We start from the raw sequence: 15,564 nt of genomic DNA, 5'->3' as shown, positions 1-15,564 counted from the left end.
AATTGTGCCTAATATGTTGTGATGGTTCTCTCTTTTTCTTCTGGTTTTTCTATGATTTTCACTTTGTTCATTTGCTGTTTTATTGATTTGATTTTCTGCTATCTTCTTTAATCAGATTAGCTAAAGGTTTATGAATTTTATTAGTCTTTTTCAAAGAACCAACTTTTTGTTTTATTTATAATTTCTAAGATTTTTTTATTTCCAATTTATTTTCCCTCTAATTTTAAATGTTTCCTCTTTCATACTTATCTTAGGTTTGTTTATGTATTGGCTTTCTAATTTTGTAATGCATATTCACTTCATTAATCCTCTCTTTTTCTGTTTCGTTACTGTGTTTTTATAAGTATATGTTTTTTCTCCTGACAACTACTTTAGCCGTATCCCAGAAATTTTAATGTTTTATTCATTATTATTTTCTTTTAAATAATTATTTTTTCCTGTGATTTGATATTTAATCCACTTATTATTTAGGATTTTATTGTTAAGTCTTTATTTGAGTCTGTATGTTTTGTATGTGGTCCCTGAACCAGTAACTATTTTTATTGTGTTATGATCAGTAAAGCATGTTTTTAACAAGTTCTACCTTTTTACATTTGTTTACAGTGTTTCTGAGTCCTAGTAAATTTTTTTTTTTGGTAAAGATTCCATGTGGAGCTGAGAAATATGTATATATTTTTGCCGTCCCTTTTAGACACTGTATGTCTTTTAACCTTAGTTTCTTCCCCAGTTTGTTCATTGCCACATTTTCCCTTTTGTTTGTCTTTTTGTTAGACTTATCCAGAACTGAGAGAGGTATATTGAAGGTTCCTGTCACTATGGTGTTATTGCCTATCTCTCTTCTTGTAGCTCAGATAATGTTTCTTCTATGAAATTTGATACTAAAGCATTTGGATCATGTAAGTTTGTTGCTTATATTGGTTGGTTATCTATGGTTCCTTTCAGCATGACATAGTTTCTTTGTTTATCCCTTCTCACTTTTTGAATATTTGTTTTTGCTTTGTCAGATAGCATGATTTCATGCTCATTCAAGTTGCTTTTTTGGACTCATTCAATGCAAAGTAATTATTTTTCCATCCCTTCTATTTTATTTTTTTGTCTATTTTTAAAATGTTTCTTATAAGCAACAGATCATAAGATTTTGTTTTCTTATTCAACTTGTCACATATTTTTTTTATCAGCTTGTTTAATTTATTCACATTTAAAGTTATGAGTTAGTTGCATATTTTCTTCCATGTCTCTAATGTTTTTTTTTTCCAAATTAGTATTTTCCTCCCTCTTCTCTTATAAACACAGTACTTCTGCTGTAAACCAAGTACTTTACCTTCATCCTTTGAAAAGTTCTGTTCCCAGTGGCTCTCATTCCCTCACTCCTATCTCTTCTTTCCCTTTGCTGTTCTTTTTCCTTGGGGTTTTGCTTATTATTTTCTATTTTCTTTCCTGCTTTTATTATTTCATTTTTTCTCTCCTGTTATATAATTATCCCCACCTCCCTTTTTTTTATTTTCCATCAAGTAGATTTCCTCTTCCTCTCCTTCCTTTCAGCTAGTCCTGTTGATTAGTTTTTTTACCTTTAATTTTTTTTACCCTTTCCAAAAAAGATTTCTTTTGCTCTCTTCATTATTGATACTCATTTTCTGTTTACTCTAGACCAGGGATGGGAAATCTGTGGCCTTGAGGCCACATGTGACCTTCTAGGTTCTCACATGTGACCTTTTGACTGATTACAAGTTTTACAGAATCAATCCTTTTATTAAGGGGATTTATCCTGTAAAGTTTGGATTCAGTCAAAGGGCTGCACTTGAGAATCTAGAGGGCCACATGTGGCTTTGAGGCTGCAGGTTCACCATCCTTGCCCCAGACCTTCATTTTCTAATGACTAATGACACCTGTATTTATCTGGTCTCTTTCTTTTCTCTGAATTCCTCATGAAATCAAAACTTTCAGGGGATCCATTCTAGGTTCTGTTTTCAACATTCTTTCTGCCAGTGCCTTGTAGAGCTTGTACGCTGGTTTCTTGTTTCCTATTGTGCCTCATTCCCAAACAGTGCCAGTTACTGCAAAGGTTAGAAAGGACTTTGGCTCATGGTAAGGCTTCTCCTCCACCACATCCCTGATTATGCAGCCCATCACCGATTTTGCCCTACCTTGCTTGCCTTTTTCCCCCATTTACCTCAATATCATGCTCTTCTATTCTCCCAGGTATACCAGTTGCCCCCAGGAGTTCTACTCCTCTTCTCTTGAGCTACTTCCTTTCATGTACTCTCTCATGTTGTAATGTAGTACCACACACAAAAAAACAAAAAAACCCAGAACATTGATTTGCCTGTAGGCAAGGTACCAGGTTCTGTCCATAAAGCTCCTGTCCCACCTCTTCCCTGTTATTTCCCCCGGTCTTCTGCCTTCATACCTGTCTCCTTGTGTACATTTAGAAGAAGTCTTTTACTGCTCTGTCTTCTCTGTCATTTCATTGTTGTTGCTGTACTTATTCACTACATCTGCATTTCTTTGTTTGAGGGTATTTGAGAAGAAATTCTCTCTTCAGTTCTGGTTTTCATTCTAAAAATGTTTCAAATCCCTCTTTATTGTTGAATGTCTATCTTTCTTTCATTTATGGTTAAATTCAGATTTGCAGTATAAATCATCTTATGCTGCATCCTTAGTTCCATTACTGTCCAGAACACTATTCCATTCCCTTCTACATTTTTGGTGGGTACATCATAGTCTTGACTTATTCAGATTTTCTTTCCTTTGTGTTTGAAGGTCTTTTCTCCTGATGGTTTGTAGAACTTGTTGATTCTCAATTGAATTGTTAAATTTAACCAGTATGTGTCTTGGAGTTTGCAACCTTGGGTTTCCCCCAAGAGGGTAATTTATGAATTCTTTCGTTTTCTGTGTTCAGAAGTTCTGTATTATTTCCTGCATTATAATGTTTAGATTTTTTTGTCTTGTCATGTTGTTCTGGGAGACCTGTAATTCTTATATTGTTGCTATACATCCTGGCTCTGAGATAGTATGCTTTGCTTGGATGGTGAACATATTTTCTTTTAGCATTATTGTTTTTTGCTTCTCTTTGTTGAGTTTGTCCTTTACTTCTGTGTATTTGCATTCTCAATCTATAGTTCTCTTTTGTTGCCATCACAGTTTCCAGATTTTGCATTCTGCACATTATTTTTGCTGTACAGGCCATAAATTCTGTTCTCATAATTCTGATTTCTCTTTTGAACCACCCAGGAATAATATTTTGTGGTTCCATGTTCTTTGCATAATCCACAGGATCCTTTGTATCATCAAGTGCTGGATTATTTTCCTTTTTTTTCTTTTAAACAGTATTTATTCATATATAACTGAAATTGTCAACTAGATCTGGAGGCCACATTTCCTTCTGTTGTTAACATTTTCCCTGTTGATTTATCAGCTTACATTCAAAGTCTTTGAGTTTTCTTCTTCCTGAGATCTTTAGTAATTTCAGGGTTTTCCCTTCCTTGATTTTTTCCCTATTGTTCACTTTCTGACTCTTCCCTCTAATAGTAGTTTCCTTGGGAGCTGGATCTCAAAACGTCTACTTTCTCCCACACTAGGCAATTCATGCTTCGCTAGCTTAGATCTTTTCCCTGAGTGACTTTTGGGGGACAGAACTGGCCCCAACTAGATGCTGAGCTCTTTGCCTAAGGCTTAATGGAGTCCAGCATTTCCCCCACCCCTTCCATATATCCACCCAGTGTTCTGTCATGGTGTCCTATCCCTCTCCCTGTATTTCTCAATTCTCTGGCCCACTACCAACAATTTAGAGCTTTGCATCACTAGTGCTATAGAGCTGGGATCCTCCCAACCTCCTCCCCTCTCAGCACTGTCTGTCAGAGGCCCAAGCAAACTTCTGCAGCCTGTGATGCTAGGGGTTCCATGGCACTGGAATGAGGGAGTAAGGGGAGTTGAGGTGTGGAATTGTCATTTGTTGTAAGCCAATCCTTGGGTCTACTAGTGCAGCTTCACTGCCAGTAGAGTGGGGGAGGGGTGCTGAGTGAGCTCAGGGTCAGTGAGTGTCAGTTCAAGTTTTAAAATTTTTTTCTAACCTTCTTTTGGATTCTGAGTTTCCTAGACCATGAAGACAGCTGAAGTTGTTTTATCTTTGGTGCATAATTTCTGTTTTGAAGAGGTTGGATAAGTCTTGGAGAAAAGAGAAGCGTCTACTCCTCTATCTTGTTGCTCACGTGATTCGGAAGTTGTCTCTTATACTTACAAACTTGAGTGAATTCCTTATAAGGTTGATGTTTTTTAGAAGAAACTTCTAATAATAAAATAAGGAAAATTTGTCAAAGATGCAAAAATTCATAGGAATAGTTGAGGTTTACAGAGTATGGGTTTTTGATCCTAATTAAAATTTATTCATAGAACAGATTGGAGAGCACAGTCTAAAGATATCCCAGTCTCTGATTCCCTTTTTTCATCTTAACTTTCCCCTAAAACTCTCTTTCTCATCTTGGGTTTTCCCCATCTCCCTTCTAGGGGAGTAACTGGGACAAGAGCCAAGCAAGATAATAGCCTATTGATTGACTAATGGGCAGTTCCTACTGGAGAAAGAAGCCATTATACTTTGCTAGTAGGACATTTTCATGTTAAATTCTAAAGATCAGAGAAATACTCTAGCAAAATCTTGACATCTCTAGGCCTAAGGGGTCTTCCTTCCCACCTTGGGAAGAGCTGTTGATGTGTTGATAGCAAGCTGGTTATTTTATTTATTTAATTTTACTTTGGAGCTGCTACCAAAGCTAAAATGGTTCTTAATAACTATCTAGAAATAACATATCCTTCAAAGTTCTCAACCTATTTTCCTCTTATGTTTCTTGTTTCATACTATATCATAGCTAGCACTGTCCATTTTAGCCTGAGTGACTTTCTTGTGATTCTGCACTTGGTTCTTTCACTCTTTCATCTGAACCTTTGCAAATTCTTGATTGAATCTCTGTTGTCCTCTTTACCATACAAAATCCTTTAAATTACAGCTTATGGCCATCTGTTCTAGGAAACCTTTCCTTAGTATTTCTACCTCTTCTTCAATAAAACAATTCCTACTGTTACCCCAATAACTTTTATAATTATAATTGTAATTCGATTTCTGTTGATTTCTTGCATATCTGTTTTGTCTTTCCTATGAGATGGTAAACTTCTGTGTATATTTCTAAGCCATCTGAGTCTGAACATACAATACCTAGCTCAAAAAGTCCTTGTGGCTTTCTGTTACTTCTGTGATCAAATGTGAACTCTCTGGAGCATTTGAAATCCTACACAGTTCAGCTCCACACTTCTCTTCTAGGCTTCTTCCATTGTGCTTCCCATCATGCACTTTAGGTTCCCTTCTCATCTCTGTTGCTTATTGAGTGCTTCGTCTCTTTCTTCCTTCATTGCCCCATTCATTCCTAAGCTTGCAGCCTACTTGCCCACTTTGACCTCTTACTCTCTTCCTTTTTTTCCCCAGATTCTAGCTCAGTTATTTGTTTTTTTTTAAATTAAGTAATTTATTTGTTTTCAGTTTTTTACAATCACTTCCATATATCTTAGATTTTCCCCCCTCCCTCTCCCACCTCACCTCCTCCTTCCCGCTTCCCTCCCTGAGACGGTGTGCAATCTTATATAAGTTCTACACATACATTCTTATTAAATACATTTTTACCTTAGAAATTTTTCATAGAAGAGGTAAAATGAATGGGAAAAACCATGAAAACAAAACATAACACAAGAAAAAATGGTCTGCTTCATTCTGTGAACCAATTGCATAGTTCTTTCTCAGGATGTGGAAGGCATTTGGCCTCAGAACTCCACTGGGAATTTTTTAGGTCTTTGCCTTGCTGTGAAGGGCTAAGTCTACCAGAAAAATTCTTTGCACACTGTAGTTGTTGGTGTGTACAAAGTTCTTCTGGTTCTGCTCCTTTCATTCAGCATCAGTTCATATAGGTCCTTCCTGGTCTCTCTGAAGTTTTCCTGTTTATCATTTCTTATAGCACAATAGTATTCCATTACATTCATATACCGCAACTAGTTCAACCATTCCCCAATTGATGGGCATCCCTTCGATTTCTAGTTCTTGGCTACCACAAAGAGAACTGCTATAAATATTTATGTACGTGTGGGACCTTTTCCTATTTTTATGATCTCTTTGGAATACAGTCCTAGAAGCAATATTGCAAAGGATATGCATATTTTTGTAGCCCTTTAGGCATAGTTCCAAATTGCTTTCCACAATGGTTGGATTAGCTCACAGCTCTACCATCAATGAATTAGTGTTCAACTCTCCCACATCTTTTCTAACATTTATCATCTTTCTGTTTTGTCATGTTAGCCAATCTGATAGGTGTGATGTGGTACCTCAGAGTTGTTTTGATTTGCATTTCTCTAATCAATAGTGATTTAGAGCATTTTTTCATACAACTATAGATAGTTTTAATTTTTTCCTCTGAAAACTACCTGTTCATATCCTTTGACCATTTATCCATTGAGGAATGATTTGTATTCTTGTACATTTGACTCAGTTCACTCTCTTCCTTTCTTACAAGCTTAGCTCAAGTATCGCCTCCTACTATAGGCTCTTCCTAATCCTTTTAGTGGCTAGCACCCTGTACCATGAAATTACTGTGTCCTTACATTGTGTCCTTGTACGTCTCTGGCCTCCGACACACAGTGGCCATGATCCTGAGTAGGTCACTTACCTCCTCAGCCTCAAGTAGCTCTTCAAAGGTTATAAATTGCAGAGGTGATATCAAGCTGCTTTGGTAGAAAGAGTTTCCTCTCCTGGGAGTTCCCTGTACTAATGGAATCTATCCCATATATACGTTTTTTTATTTTGCCCTAGAGTAAGCTCCTTGAAGGCAGTGACTATTTCATTATCATTTCCACATCTTAAGGACTTCGCCTGGTGCCTGGCACAGAGGAGTTACTTAATAAAAGTTGAATGAATTTGTGAGTAGAGGGTATCTCTGCTCTTTCAGCCTGTTCCTCAGGTTATTTTTACAATACCCAAAGGGGCTGTATAAAGTTTTTAATGATAGACATCTCTTTTTTCAAAGGTTTCCCAGCATCTCCTACGTCCTCTGATGGGCATGAGTCTGGTTCTGCAGTGCCAGGTGAGAGAGCTGGCTTCTTTGCTTCGGCTAAAGGATGCAGAAATCCAAGACTACCAGGAGAATGGATCCGTACTGAGCAGAGGTTAGAGGGTACTTGTTGGGATGCGCATGTAGTTTTAGGAGAGTGACGGTTGCAATAAAGAAGAGGAAAGAACCCATTTGAAGTTAAGAAGGGTACTGGCCTGACCACATCGGGTTACCCATAGGGAGGGAAGAGTACTGGGTAATGAATAGGAGTTGGAAGTTTGGTGCTAAGCCAAAAAGTTCTTTTCTTGGCTCTGAGTACTTGGCTGAGGTCCAAGTGACTGTCAGGGACAAGAGCTGAGTTCAGTCATGCCTGGACAGTTGCATGAAAAGCCTTTAGAAAAGGGCTAGTAGTCATGCAACTTCGGCCTAGGATATCACAAAATCTGGAAATCAAGAAGCCTGTAGTCTCTAAATCTCTTCCCCAGGAGAAAAGGGGGTGCTACAACAGACACTTTCTTAGGGATCATTCAGAGAAATAAATGACTCATTCTGTTTTCCAGAACATTTCTTATCCATCTCTCCTTATTTCCTACTGTCAACGCATTCATATAGATTCACATTATCACTTTCCAAGACTATTGCACTAGCTTTCTAAAAAGTGTTTTTTACTTTAATTCTCTCCCTTCCAATCCATCCTTTTTACTACTGCCAGGGTAATTTTTGTTATAATTGGTTCATTCTTCTGCTAAAAATCTTCAATGATTGCCTATTGTTGTAAGAATAGTAGGAAGTACTAGGAAGTAAACTTCTTTGTGTAACCTTGTGGACCTCGCACAGCGTTACCACCTCACCTTTCTAGACATACTTCATACTTTTCCCCTCCAAGCTCGCTGTTCTATTCCCTGTCCTCCAAATGCATTCTGTATTTCTTTTGATTCACTGCCCCCTTGTCCCCAAATGTTTTTGCTCATTGTGGTTTTTTGTGCTTGGAATCTCCTCCTTCACCTTCTTCACCTGGGTCCCTACCTAGACTTTAAAGCCCAATTCAAATGCTTCCTCCTTAATGAAGCCCGATCCTCTCTTAGTAATGACCTTTTCCCTTTAGACCTCACAAGGCATTTTGTTTTGTACACATCTAACGTATTTCTCATGTAATAGTGTTTGTTGTCTATTTGTGTCTCCTCTACCATCTGGCCTGTTAGATTCCATGAGTGCAGAAGTCAGTTAATCAACAGATATTTATTAAGTGATATTATGAGTCAGGCATTGGGTGCTAGGTTCTGAGAAACAGAAATACAACAAATGAAACAATCTTTCCTTACAGTGAGCTTATGTTCTAATGAGGGAGACAAGCACATAAATGTAAAGTTAATACATATTATATGTAGATATTCACACCTATATACAAAAAGTTAGATTCAGAATAATTTGAGAGGTAATTGGGGAATCAATAAAGGCATCTGTGCAGAAGAGAGGATCTGAGCTGTATCTTAAAGGAGGAGAAGGACTTTCTGAGGTAAGGAGGGAATTCATTTCAGGATCCGGAGGTGATCAGTACAAAGTCATGGAGGTTGACAATGGAGTGTCATGAGTGAGGAAGAATCAATCAGAAAAACCTTTATTAAGCACTTATTGTATGCCAGACGTTTTCCTAGATCATTATTTTCATTATTGATCTTCATTATACTATTGCTGTTACTATGCACCACACACTAGATAGATCTTTTTAAAAGGTTTAGTTCCTACTATGTAGTGAGGTCCTAAGAGGTTATTAATTGATTGAATGAATAAATAGGACTGGATCTGCTCTTTGCTCTCCAGATACAGATCCTTTGACTCATTTCTTCCTTCCTTCTTTTCTGGGTACAGATCGATTGAAGACAGAGCTGTTTGATGAAAATACTTTCCTGGAACAAGTCATGACAGAGGTAGGAGTTCTACTGTTTCCTTCTTCCCCAATTACTTTCCCTTTCCTATCTCTTCCCCGGTCACTGATTAGGGACTATGATCTTCCTGATACTTTTAGGCTTAAAAACCTGTAAGAATCAAAGAGCTTTTTTCTGAAAAAGTCACCCACAAAGAAGCTGGTTTATTTTGGCAGGTATAGGGGGTAAGAGACAACATTTTTTTAGTTTTTTAATATCAAAAGTAACAAGTAAACTAGCATTTGAGACCCCCAAAACCATTTATTAGAGTTTTAGTACCACAACAAAGATGTTGACCCCATGGCATTGAAAAGCCATTTATTTCCCACACAGTGATTAAAAACCTTAGCTTTAGCACTGTGACAAGGATGCTCTTTTACGTGGTGTTGCGTGTTCAAGCAAATGGGCTCTAGGAATGTCCTCAGCTGGGATTCTGGAGCAGTGGCTACAGAGTTCTAGTCTGCTCATCTCTGGAGGTTCAGTTGACTTTGGCTCAGTCAGGGTTCAAAGCCAGGTGATTCACATGTCAGTGACCTCTTGTTGAATGGTTTTACTGGGCCAGAGTAGAGCTAAGTGTTTACAGTCTTCATAGGAGCGCTGGCAACATCTATCTGTACTTTACCCCTTTGTTGCACAGTTCATGCCAGGCATGTGGGAAATCCTTATTAGGCTAGTGCCAGTGAAGCCTAATAATTCAGCTTTGTGAATTCCAATTTTTTCTAATCCAAGAAGCATTTATTAAGTGCTTACTCTCTGCAGGGCACTCTGCTGGGTACTGGGTATATAAAGACAAAACAACAGTTCCTACCCTCAAGGAGTTTACTTTGAACTGGGGGATGATACACTATGTATGTACATGATAATTTGAGGAGGAAGCCAAGAACTATTACATTATTTATCCCAGACTCTACCCTGGAAGAACTATACAAATTAAATATGGTAGATGTCAAGTAGATCACAAAAGGCTTCACATGGGAGGTAAAATTTATGATGAGCTGTTGGAATAGTCAAGGGAACAGGTAATAAGAACCTAAACTTGCATGGTGGGCCAAGGCTAGACTCTGGCTAATCAAGGAGGGAAGTGCCCAGGTAACATTCCATCACTGATGAAATTGAATATTAGTATGTTACAAGCAGAGTAGCAGCATAATATATGTGATAAGTATTGGGTGTCACTTTAGTTAATCTTTTCAGTATACAAGAAGATGTGTGTGGTTGGATCTGGATGTCCTGTAAACCTCAGACAGTGCACATGTAAAGTTTGCAGAATGTTTCTTATCAAGCATTTAGGAAATGCTCTGTGGCTTTCTCTAGTCCTTTGGGAAGCTAACTTTTCCTATAGTTAATCTTCGATTTTTTCTGTATGGTATTGTAAGAGTGGAGGCTGGGGTGAATCCTATGACCTGAGGGCAGTGAGATTGGGACTTTGAAGAAGCAGCTGGATGTAGCACTGGTTATCCACGACCCTTCTAGCCCTGTTAATGCAGGAGGTAGTGGTGGAAGAAGCCTTTATTTCCATTCAATAACCACCTTGTTTTAGTCAGTAGACTGGCTAAATACTGTGTACAAGGGAGCTTATATAGGACGGCAGAACAGATAATAAGGGTCTGTCAGGAGTTCCTGCCTAGGTCTCCGTTAATAGATCTATACTTTACAAAATGAAGTTTTAAAAAATATTTCCTGCTGTTTTCAGTACATATTGAATTCTTTCTTTTCTAGCTTTTTCCCACCTGTTAAATAAATTATACAAGAAGTACTTATAACAAATAGTCCTTTATTTTTCTAACTTGTATTGTCTGCATGGACTACATAGTTTAACACTGTATACCACTGAAATGCATGTATGTGTGTGTGTATACGTACACACAAACACACCCTGCTGTTTTTTTATATGTATATAAAATATTGTCTTATTAACTGTTATGTGTGTATTTCTTATCACCTTAACTCAATGATAAACTTCTTGTCCACATGCACTGTGTTGATATTCTGTGTCACAGACCTCCTTATTGACTTGGAACCTTCTGTTCTGCTCTGATATCTGCTCCCCCCCAGCCATTTCTCTTTCTCCTTTGGGGTTGTTCTCAGTTGGTTAAGTGGTGACCAGAGGTTTCTTTCTCTTGCTCTCTAGAACCATAGATGGCTCAGTCTTCACTGGAGGACAGCATACTGTAATGGAAATAGTGCTGGACCTGGAGTCAGGAGACCTGGGTTTGAATCATGGTTCCAGCACTTATAAGCCCACTTATGGGCAGGGTTGTTGTGAGGAGAATACTTTGTAAATTTAAAGTCACTATGTAAATGTTACCTAGACAGTTAAAGTCAAACTTGACCTGTTTTGGTCCCCTGTGCCAAGTACCTTCCTATTCCTTTGGCCACAAGTATTGGTTAAGCTTTTCTGGTGTGAAAAGGGAATGCAGTAACAGTGTTGGTTACTTAGTGTCTCGCCTGGTGCATCCAGTATTTTTCTGCCTAGGTAAGACTTGTCGTCTGAGCCGCCTTCCCATCTGAGTCTGTCAGTTGAATGACATAGGCAGTATTCTGGTGGTTAAATTGGAGCTTGGGGCATAGGATCTTGTGTGAAACTTGTAACTGCATGGCCTGTGAGCAGTGTGAAATTGAAAATTAGAACTGTCTTTTCCTAAGTCACTTCTCTCAGAACCTTGGTTTTCCCACCTGTGACATTTGAAGCATGAGAGAAGCATGAAGAGCTTCTCTCTGTCCCCCTGTTGGGTAAAGGGCATATAGGAGTGGAGAGAAAAGGCCTGTGGAATTCATGGACCTGCTTGGAGAAGGGCATATCACCTTTCTAAGTTCTTTATGCGACACCATTATTGCAAATTCATAGACTCTTAAGAGTTCAGATGGGCCATATATCATTTAGTCTAGTCTCTCCTCATTTTATAAATGGGAAACTGAGACTCAGAGAGATTCATTGATTCTGTGACCCAGACTCCTAACTTCTAATCTAATGCTCTTTGTATTATGTCCCATCCCATTGCTTTATCTGAGTCTTGAACATTTTTGAAAGCTCTTTGGAGAGTTTCAAGGCCAATGAAGAGCCCCCATGGCCTCTTAGAGTACCCTGCTCTGTATCTAATGTAGCATATATAGCTACTTGAGCTGTAAGGTTTCTTTGAGCACTATTTGGTGGTCCCAGCATGACTACCAAATACTCTTCTTGCAACTCCTGCAAACAGGACACAGTGAGGTCAGGGGGTCACCCGGGGCTGAGCTGGGAGGATGTGCCATTAAAATAAGCAGCATTGAATAGGAAGATAAACAAACTGTGGACAGAGAGCTCTAAGTGAAGGATGGGGGGCCAGGGCTGACGTCAGAGGGCCAGGGGGTCAGGAGCTGGGGTTTGTGTTTCCTGAAGGGAATCGAGTTGGGCAGGGGGCCAGAGAGATGATGTTCAAGTAGTAATAGGGTGGGTAGGCTTCTGTGGAAGTCAGCCGGGGCAGGGAGTGGGGGGGGGGGGGGTAGGCAAGACCAGCAAAAGAACTTAAAGGTTGAATAAGGCTAAGTTGGGAGCACTAACAAATCTTCAGTTTGAAACCCATTTACCTTTACAAATGACAGATCTTTTCTGTTTCCTTGCTTGGGCTTCTCTTTGTGATGTCCCTTTTCTGTTTTCCCTGGGATGCTTCATTTCTCATTCTCATCCCTGGTCCCTTGATCAGAGGGAGGCTGGTAGCCCAGATTCCAGAGGAAAACAAAAGAGATGGGAGTGAATAGAATGGCAGTTGGCAACATCCCATACGGGACATTTCCCAGGACTAGGAGCTAAGAGGAAGCTTCGGGGTTGGGAAAAGGGCTAAAAAGTTAGGAATGGTTAGTGTCTAAGAAAGAACATAGTTGGACAGGATCTATGTGTCTAAGGGAGTTGGGCTAGAAGGAAGACAAGATGACTAGGCCTACATAGCTCCCTCTCTCAGCCCAGTTCCTCACAGCAGCTCCCGCCCCTTGGCCCTCTCTGTGCATCCTCCTTCCCATCTGGTTGCCATCAGGCTGTGCGGCTGCTGGCGGACTCTTTATTTATTTATCCCAGTATAATGGGGTGAGGAGGGAGCTGGCCCTGGGTTGGCATTCCGGGGCTGTGCCACAGAGCCACAGGCGGTTTGCATGGGTGTGTGAGTCACTAGGGCTGCATGCTGCTCAAACCAGACGTGGCCAGGCCCAAAATAGAGCTCCGCCCTCTGCAGCTGGCCGCCCCTGGCCAGGGACCAGCCCTCAGCACTGGCACTGGGGCAGCTTCATGGATTAGGGGTCCTGGCAGAGGTATTGATGTTAAAAAGCCTTGCCTTCCATATTCCTGCCCCAAGAATTTTCAATGTAGTCATCAGCTCCCCATTATAACACTGATTCACCTTGTTTAGTGTAGTACCTGAGTCTTAGATCATGATGGTTCTGATTGAAGTCTACAGGATTTACCTTCTCAAAAGAAATTTAGTCTCATTTATTGCCTCTTTGGTGTCAACTCCTGTCTTCACCTTTGGACATCTGGTAGTGTTCCTCTTGGGCCAACATCACCAGATCCAACAAATGACGTTTATGGCTGGGTTTATGAGATCTGAGACATATTTCTTACTTGCCTTGAGTCTTTCTGTGTTGTAACTTCTATCTAGCTTTAGATAGATGGGTGGGTAGTTAATCCTACTCTGATTTATGTTGGGTAAACCATTCAAAGGTAGGCACAGGGTATTAAAATGCATCTTGATAATGCTTTTCCTTTCATTTTCTGAGTGACTTAGTTGTCAAAGAAGAGCCTGTTGGTGATACTAAGGGCTCGGTAGTACTCTCTTCCCTAAATTAGAAGGGCTATTTTAAGTCAGACATTGTCTAGTATCTGTGAAATCTTTCATTTGGTTTTCTTTATACCTGTATTGTCACTGCTGTTCCCTTAGGCCTGGCCATTAAGGTATCTTCAGTTTTCAGTTGAGGTGTTTTTTAAACAAATTTACAATTTCTTATAATTTTTTTCTATTGATGTATTTTGTTTTGATGCATAAATATTTCCAGACAAATACCTACACCAATCCCTTTATTAAATACATTCCTTGAAAACAATTTAGTTTGTCATTAACAAAAAGGAGCAGGGAAATGTCTTTTACCTTTGGGGATATGGTACCAACATTGACCATTATGTTTGACTGAAGTTGGGTTGCCTCTACATATTCACTTTATTTACCTTGTTACAATTGTGTATATTGTTCTGCAGGCACTTTCTTCATTGTATCACTTCATACAATTAAGTCTTCACGTGTTTCTCTGAATTCTTCACATTTGTCATACCTTACAGCACTCTATTTCCTTACATTAATATAGTGTGATTTGTTCACTGATTCCCCAATTGGGCATGAGTTTTATTTCCAGGTTTGTATTATCATAATTATTTTTTTATAAAATAAAAAGGTATTTCTCATGAAAGCTCTAGACAACATTTCAAGGTTTTCTCTGGGATTAGTTAGGGGAAGTTTGTATTAGTCCATCCAGGTCAGTTAACCATTCAGGTATCCATAGCTGGCCTACTACAAGAGTTGTACCCTTATAAATAGAAGTATGTGTAGAATAATTTTACACATATATACCTACTTGTGTCTAATGGTAACCATCTCTAGGGCAGGGGAGAGAGGGAGAAGGAAGGAAAAAGAAGAAATTTACATGACAATTTTTACTATATTTGAAAGAAATAGCAAGTTGTGCTTAGTAGATTTGCAGTTTCAGGTACAATCATCTTTTTTTGTTGTACTATGCTATAGAAATGTTTGTTTTATTCAATAAATTAGAATTTTAAATTAAATTAAGAGTTGTATCCTCCATGAAAAGTGTCAGGTATGGTCTAGTAAATATAGTAATGGATAATAACATGATAATTTCAGGTTCCTAACAAGACTCCTTGTATCACCTTTGGTGAAATTCCTGATCTTCTTGGTACTTTCAGATTTCCATTTATAAAATGGGTGAGTAGCTGAGCCTCCCTGCATCCTTTGGTTTCCCACTTTAATTATCAGTGACAATTTCTTTCTCTTTGGAATAAAGACATAGACATCTCTGTGTAAAAGCAAGAGGTTTGTGTGTTCTCCTAGCCTCTGCCCTGGGTCCTCTTCTCTCTGCACAGTCTCAGGGCTCTCATTAACTTATGTGGATTCAGTGATCATTTCTGTGCATATGACCCCAAAGTCTATGTATCTGGCCTTCATCTTTCCCTTGATCTTCTGTCTTGTATTACCGAGTGCCTGCTGGATACTCATCTTTATCGGGACAGCCCGTAGATGCTTTGAACTTGACATGCTTATTTGGTGCCTGGGAGAGTCTTCCCCTCCCAGATTTCCTTCTTTCTTTGGAAGTCACCACTTGCCTTCTAGTTTTCTAAACTCCCAACCCTCCTCAACTCCTCCCCCCACATTGACAGCAAATTGTCAAGCCTTGTCCTCCCCCTAAAACAGCTTCACTGTCAGTCCCTTCCTTTTCAGTTACATGGCCACTACTTAAGTTTAGGCCTCCATCCTCTCTTGTCTGACTTATTGCAGTGGCTTCCTAGCTGATTTTGCAGC

The 15,564-nt window shown here is 39.2% G+C and overlaps 1 protein-coding gene across 9 annotated transcripts in view; it reads left to right on the top strand.

Annotated features, from left to right (window-relative positions):
* NHEJ1 (non-homologous end joining factor 1) overlaps positions 1–15,564 on the top strand; it is a 113,183-nt gene that overhangs the window by 29,331 nt on the left and 68,288 nt on the right. For 5 of the 9 annotated variants that reach the window (XM_072617833.1, XM_072617834.1, XM_072617840.1 and 2 more), the window contains 3 exons: positions 7,059–7,197; positions 8,952–9,010; positions 14,890–14,970. In XM_072617833.1, coding sequence (XP_072473934.1) covers positions 7,059–7,197; positions 8,952–9,010; positions 14,890–14,970 — 279 coding nt within the window. The remainder of the gene's footprint in view (positions 1–7,058; positions 7,198–8,951; positions 9,011–14,889; positions 14,971–15,564) is intronic. The other 4 variants (XM_072617836.1, XM_072617837.1, XM_072617838.1 and 1 more) reach the window with 1 other exon arrangement.

The sequence above is a fragment of the Notamacropus eugenii genome, chromosome 6, assembly GCF_028372415.1.
Source record: "Notamacropus eugenii isolate mMacEug1 chromosome 6, mMacEug1.pri_v2, whole genome shotgun sequence".
Taxonomy (NCBI): Eukaryota; Metazoa; Chordata; class Mammalia; order Diprotodontia; family Macropodidae; genus Notamacropus; species Notamacropus eugenii.
Note: the sequence above shows the minus strand (reverse complement) of the source record. Positions and strands in the feature narration are given on the sequence as shown.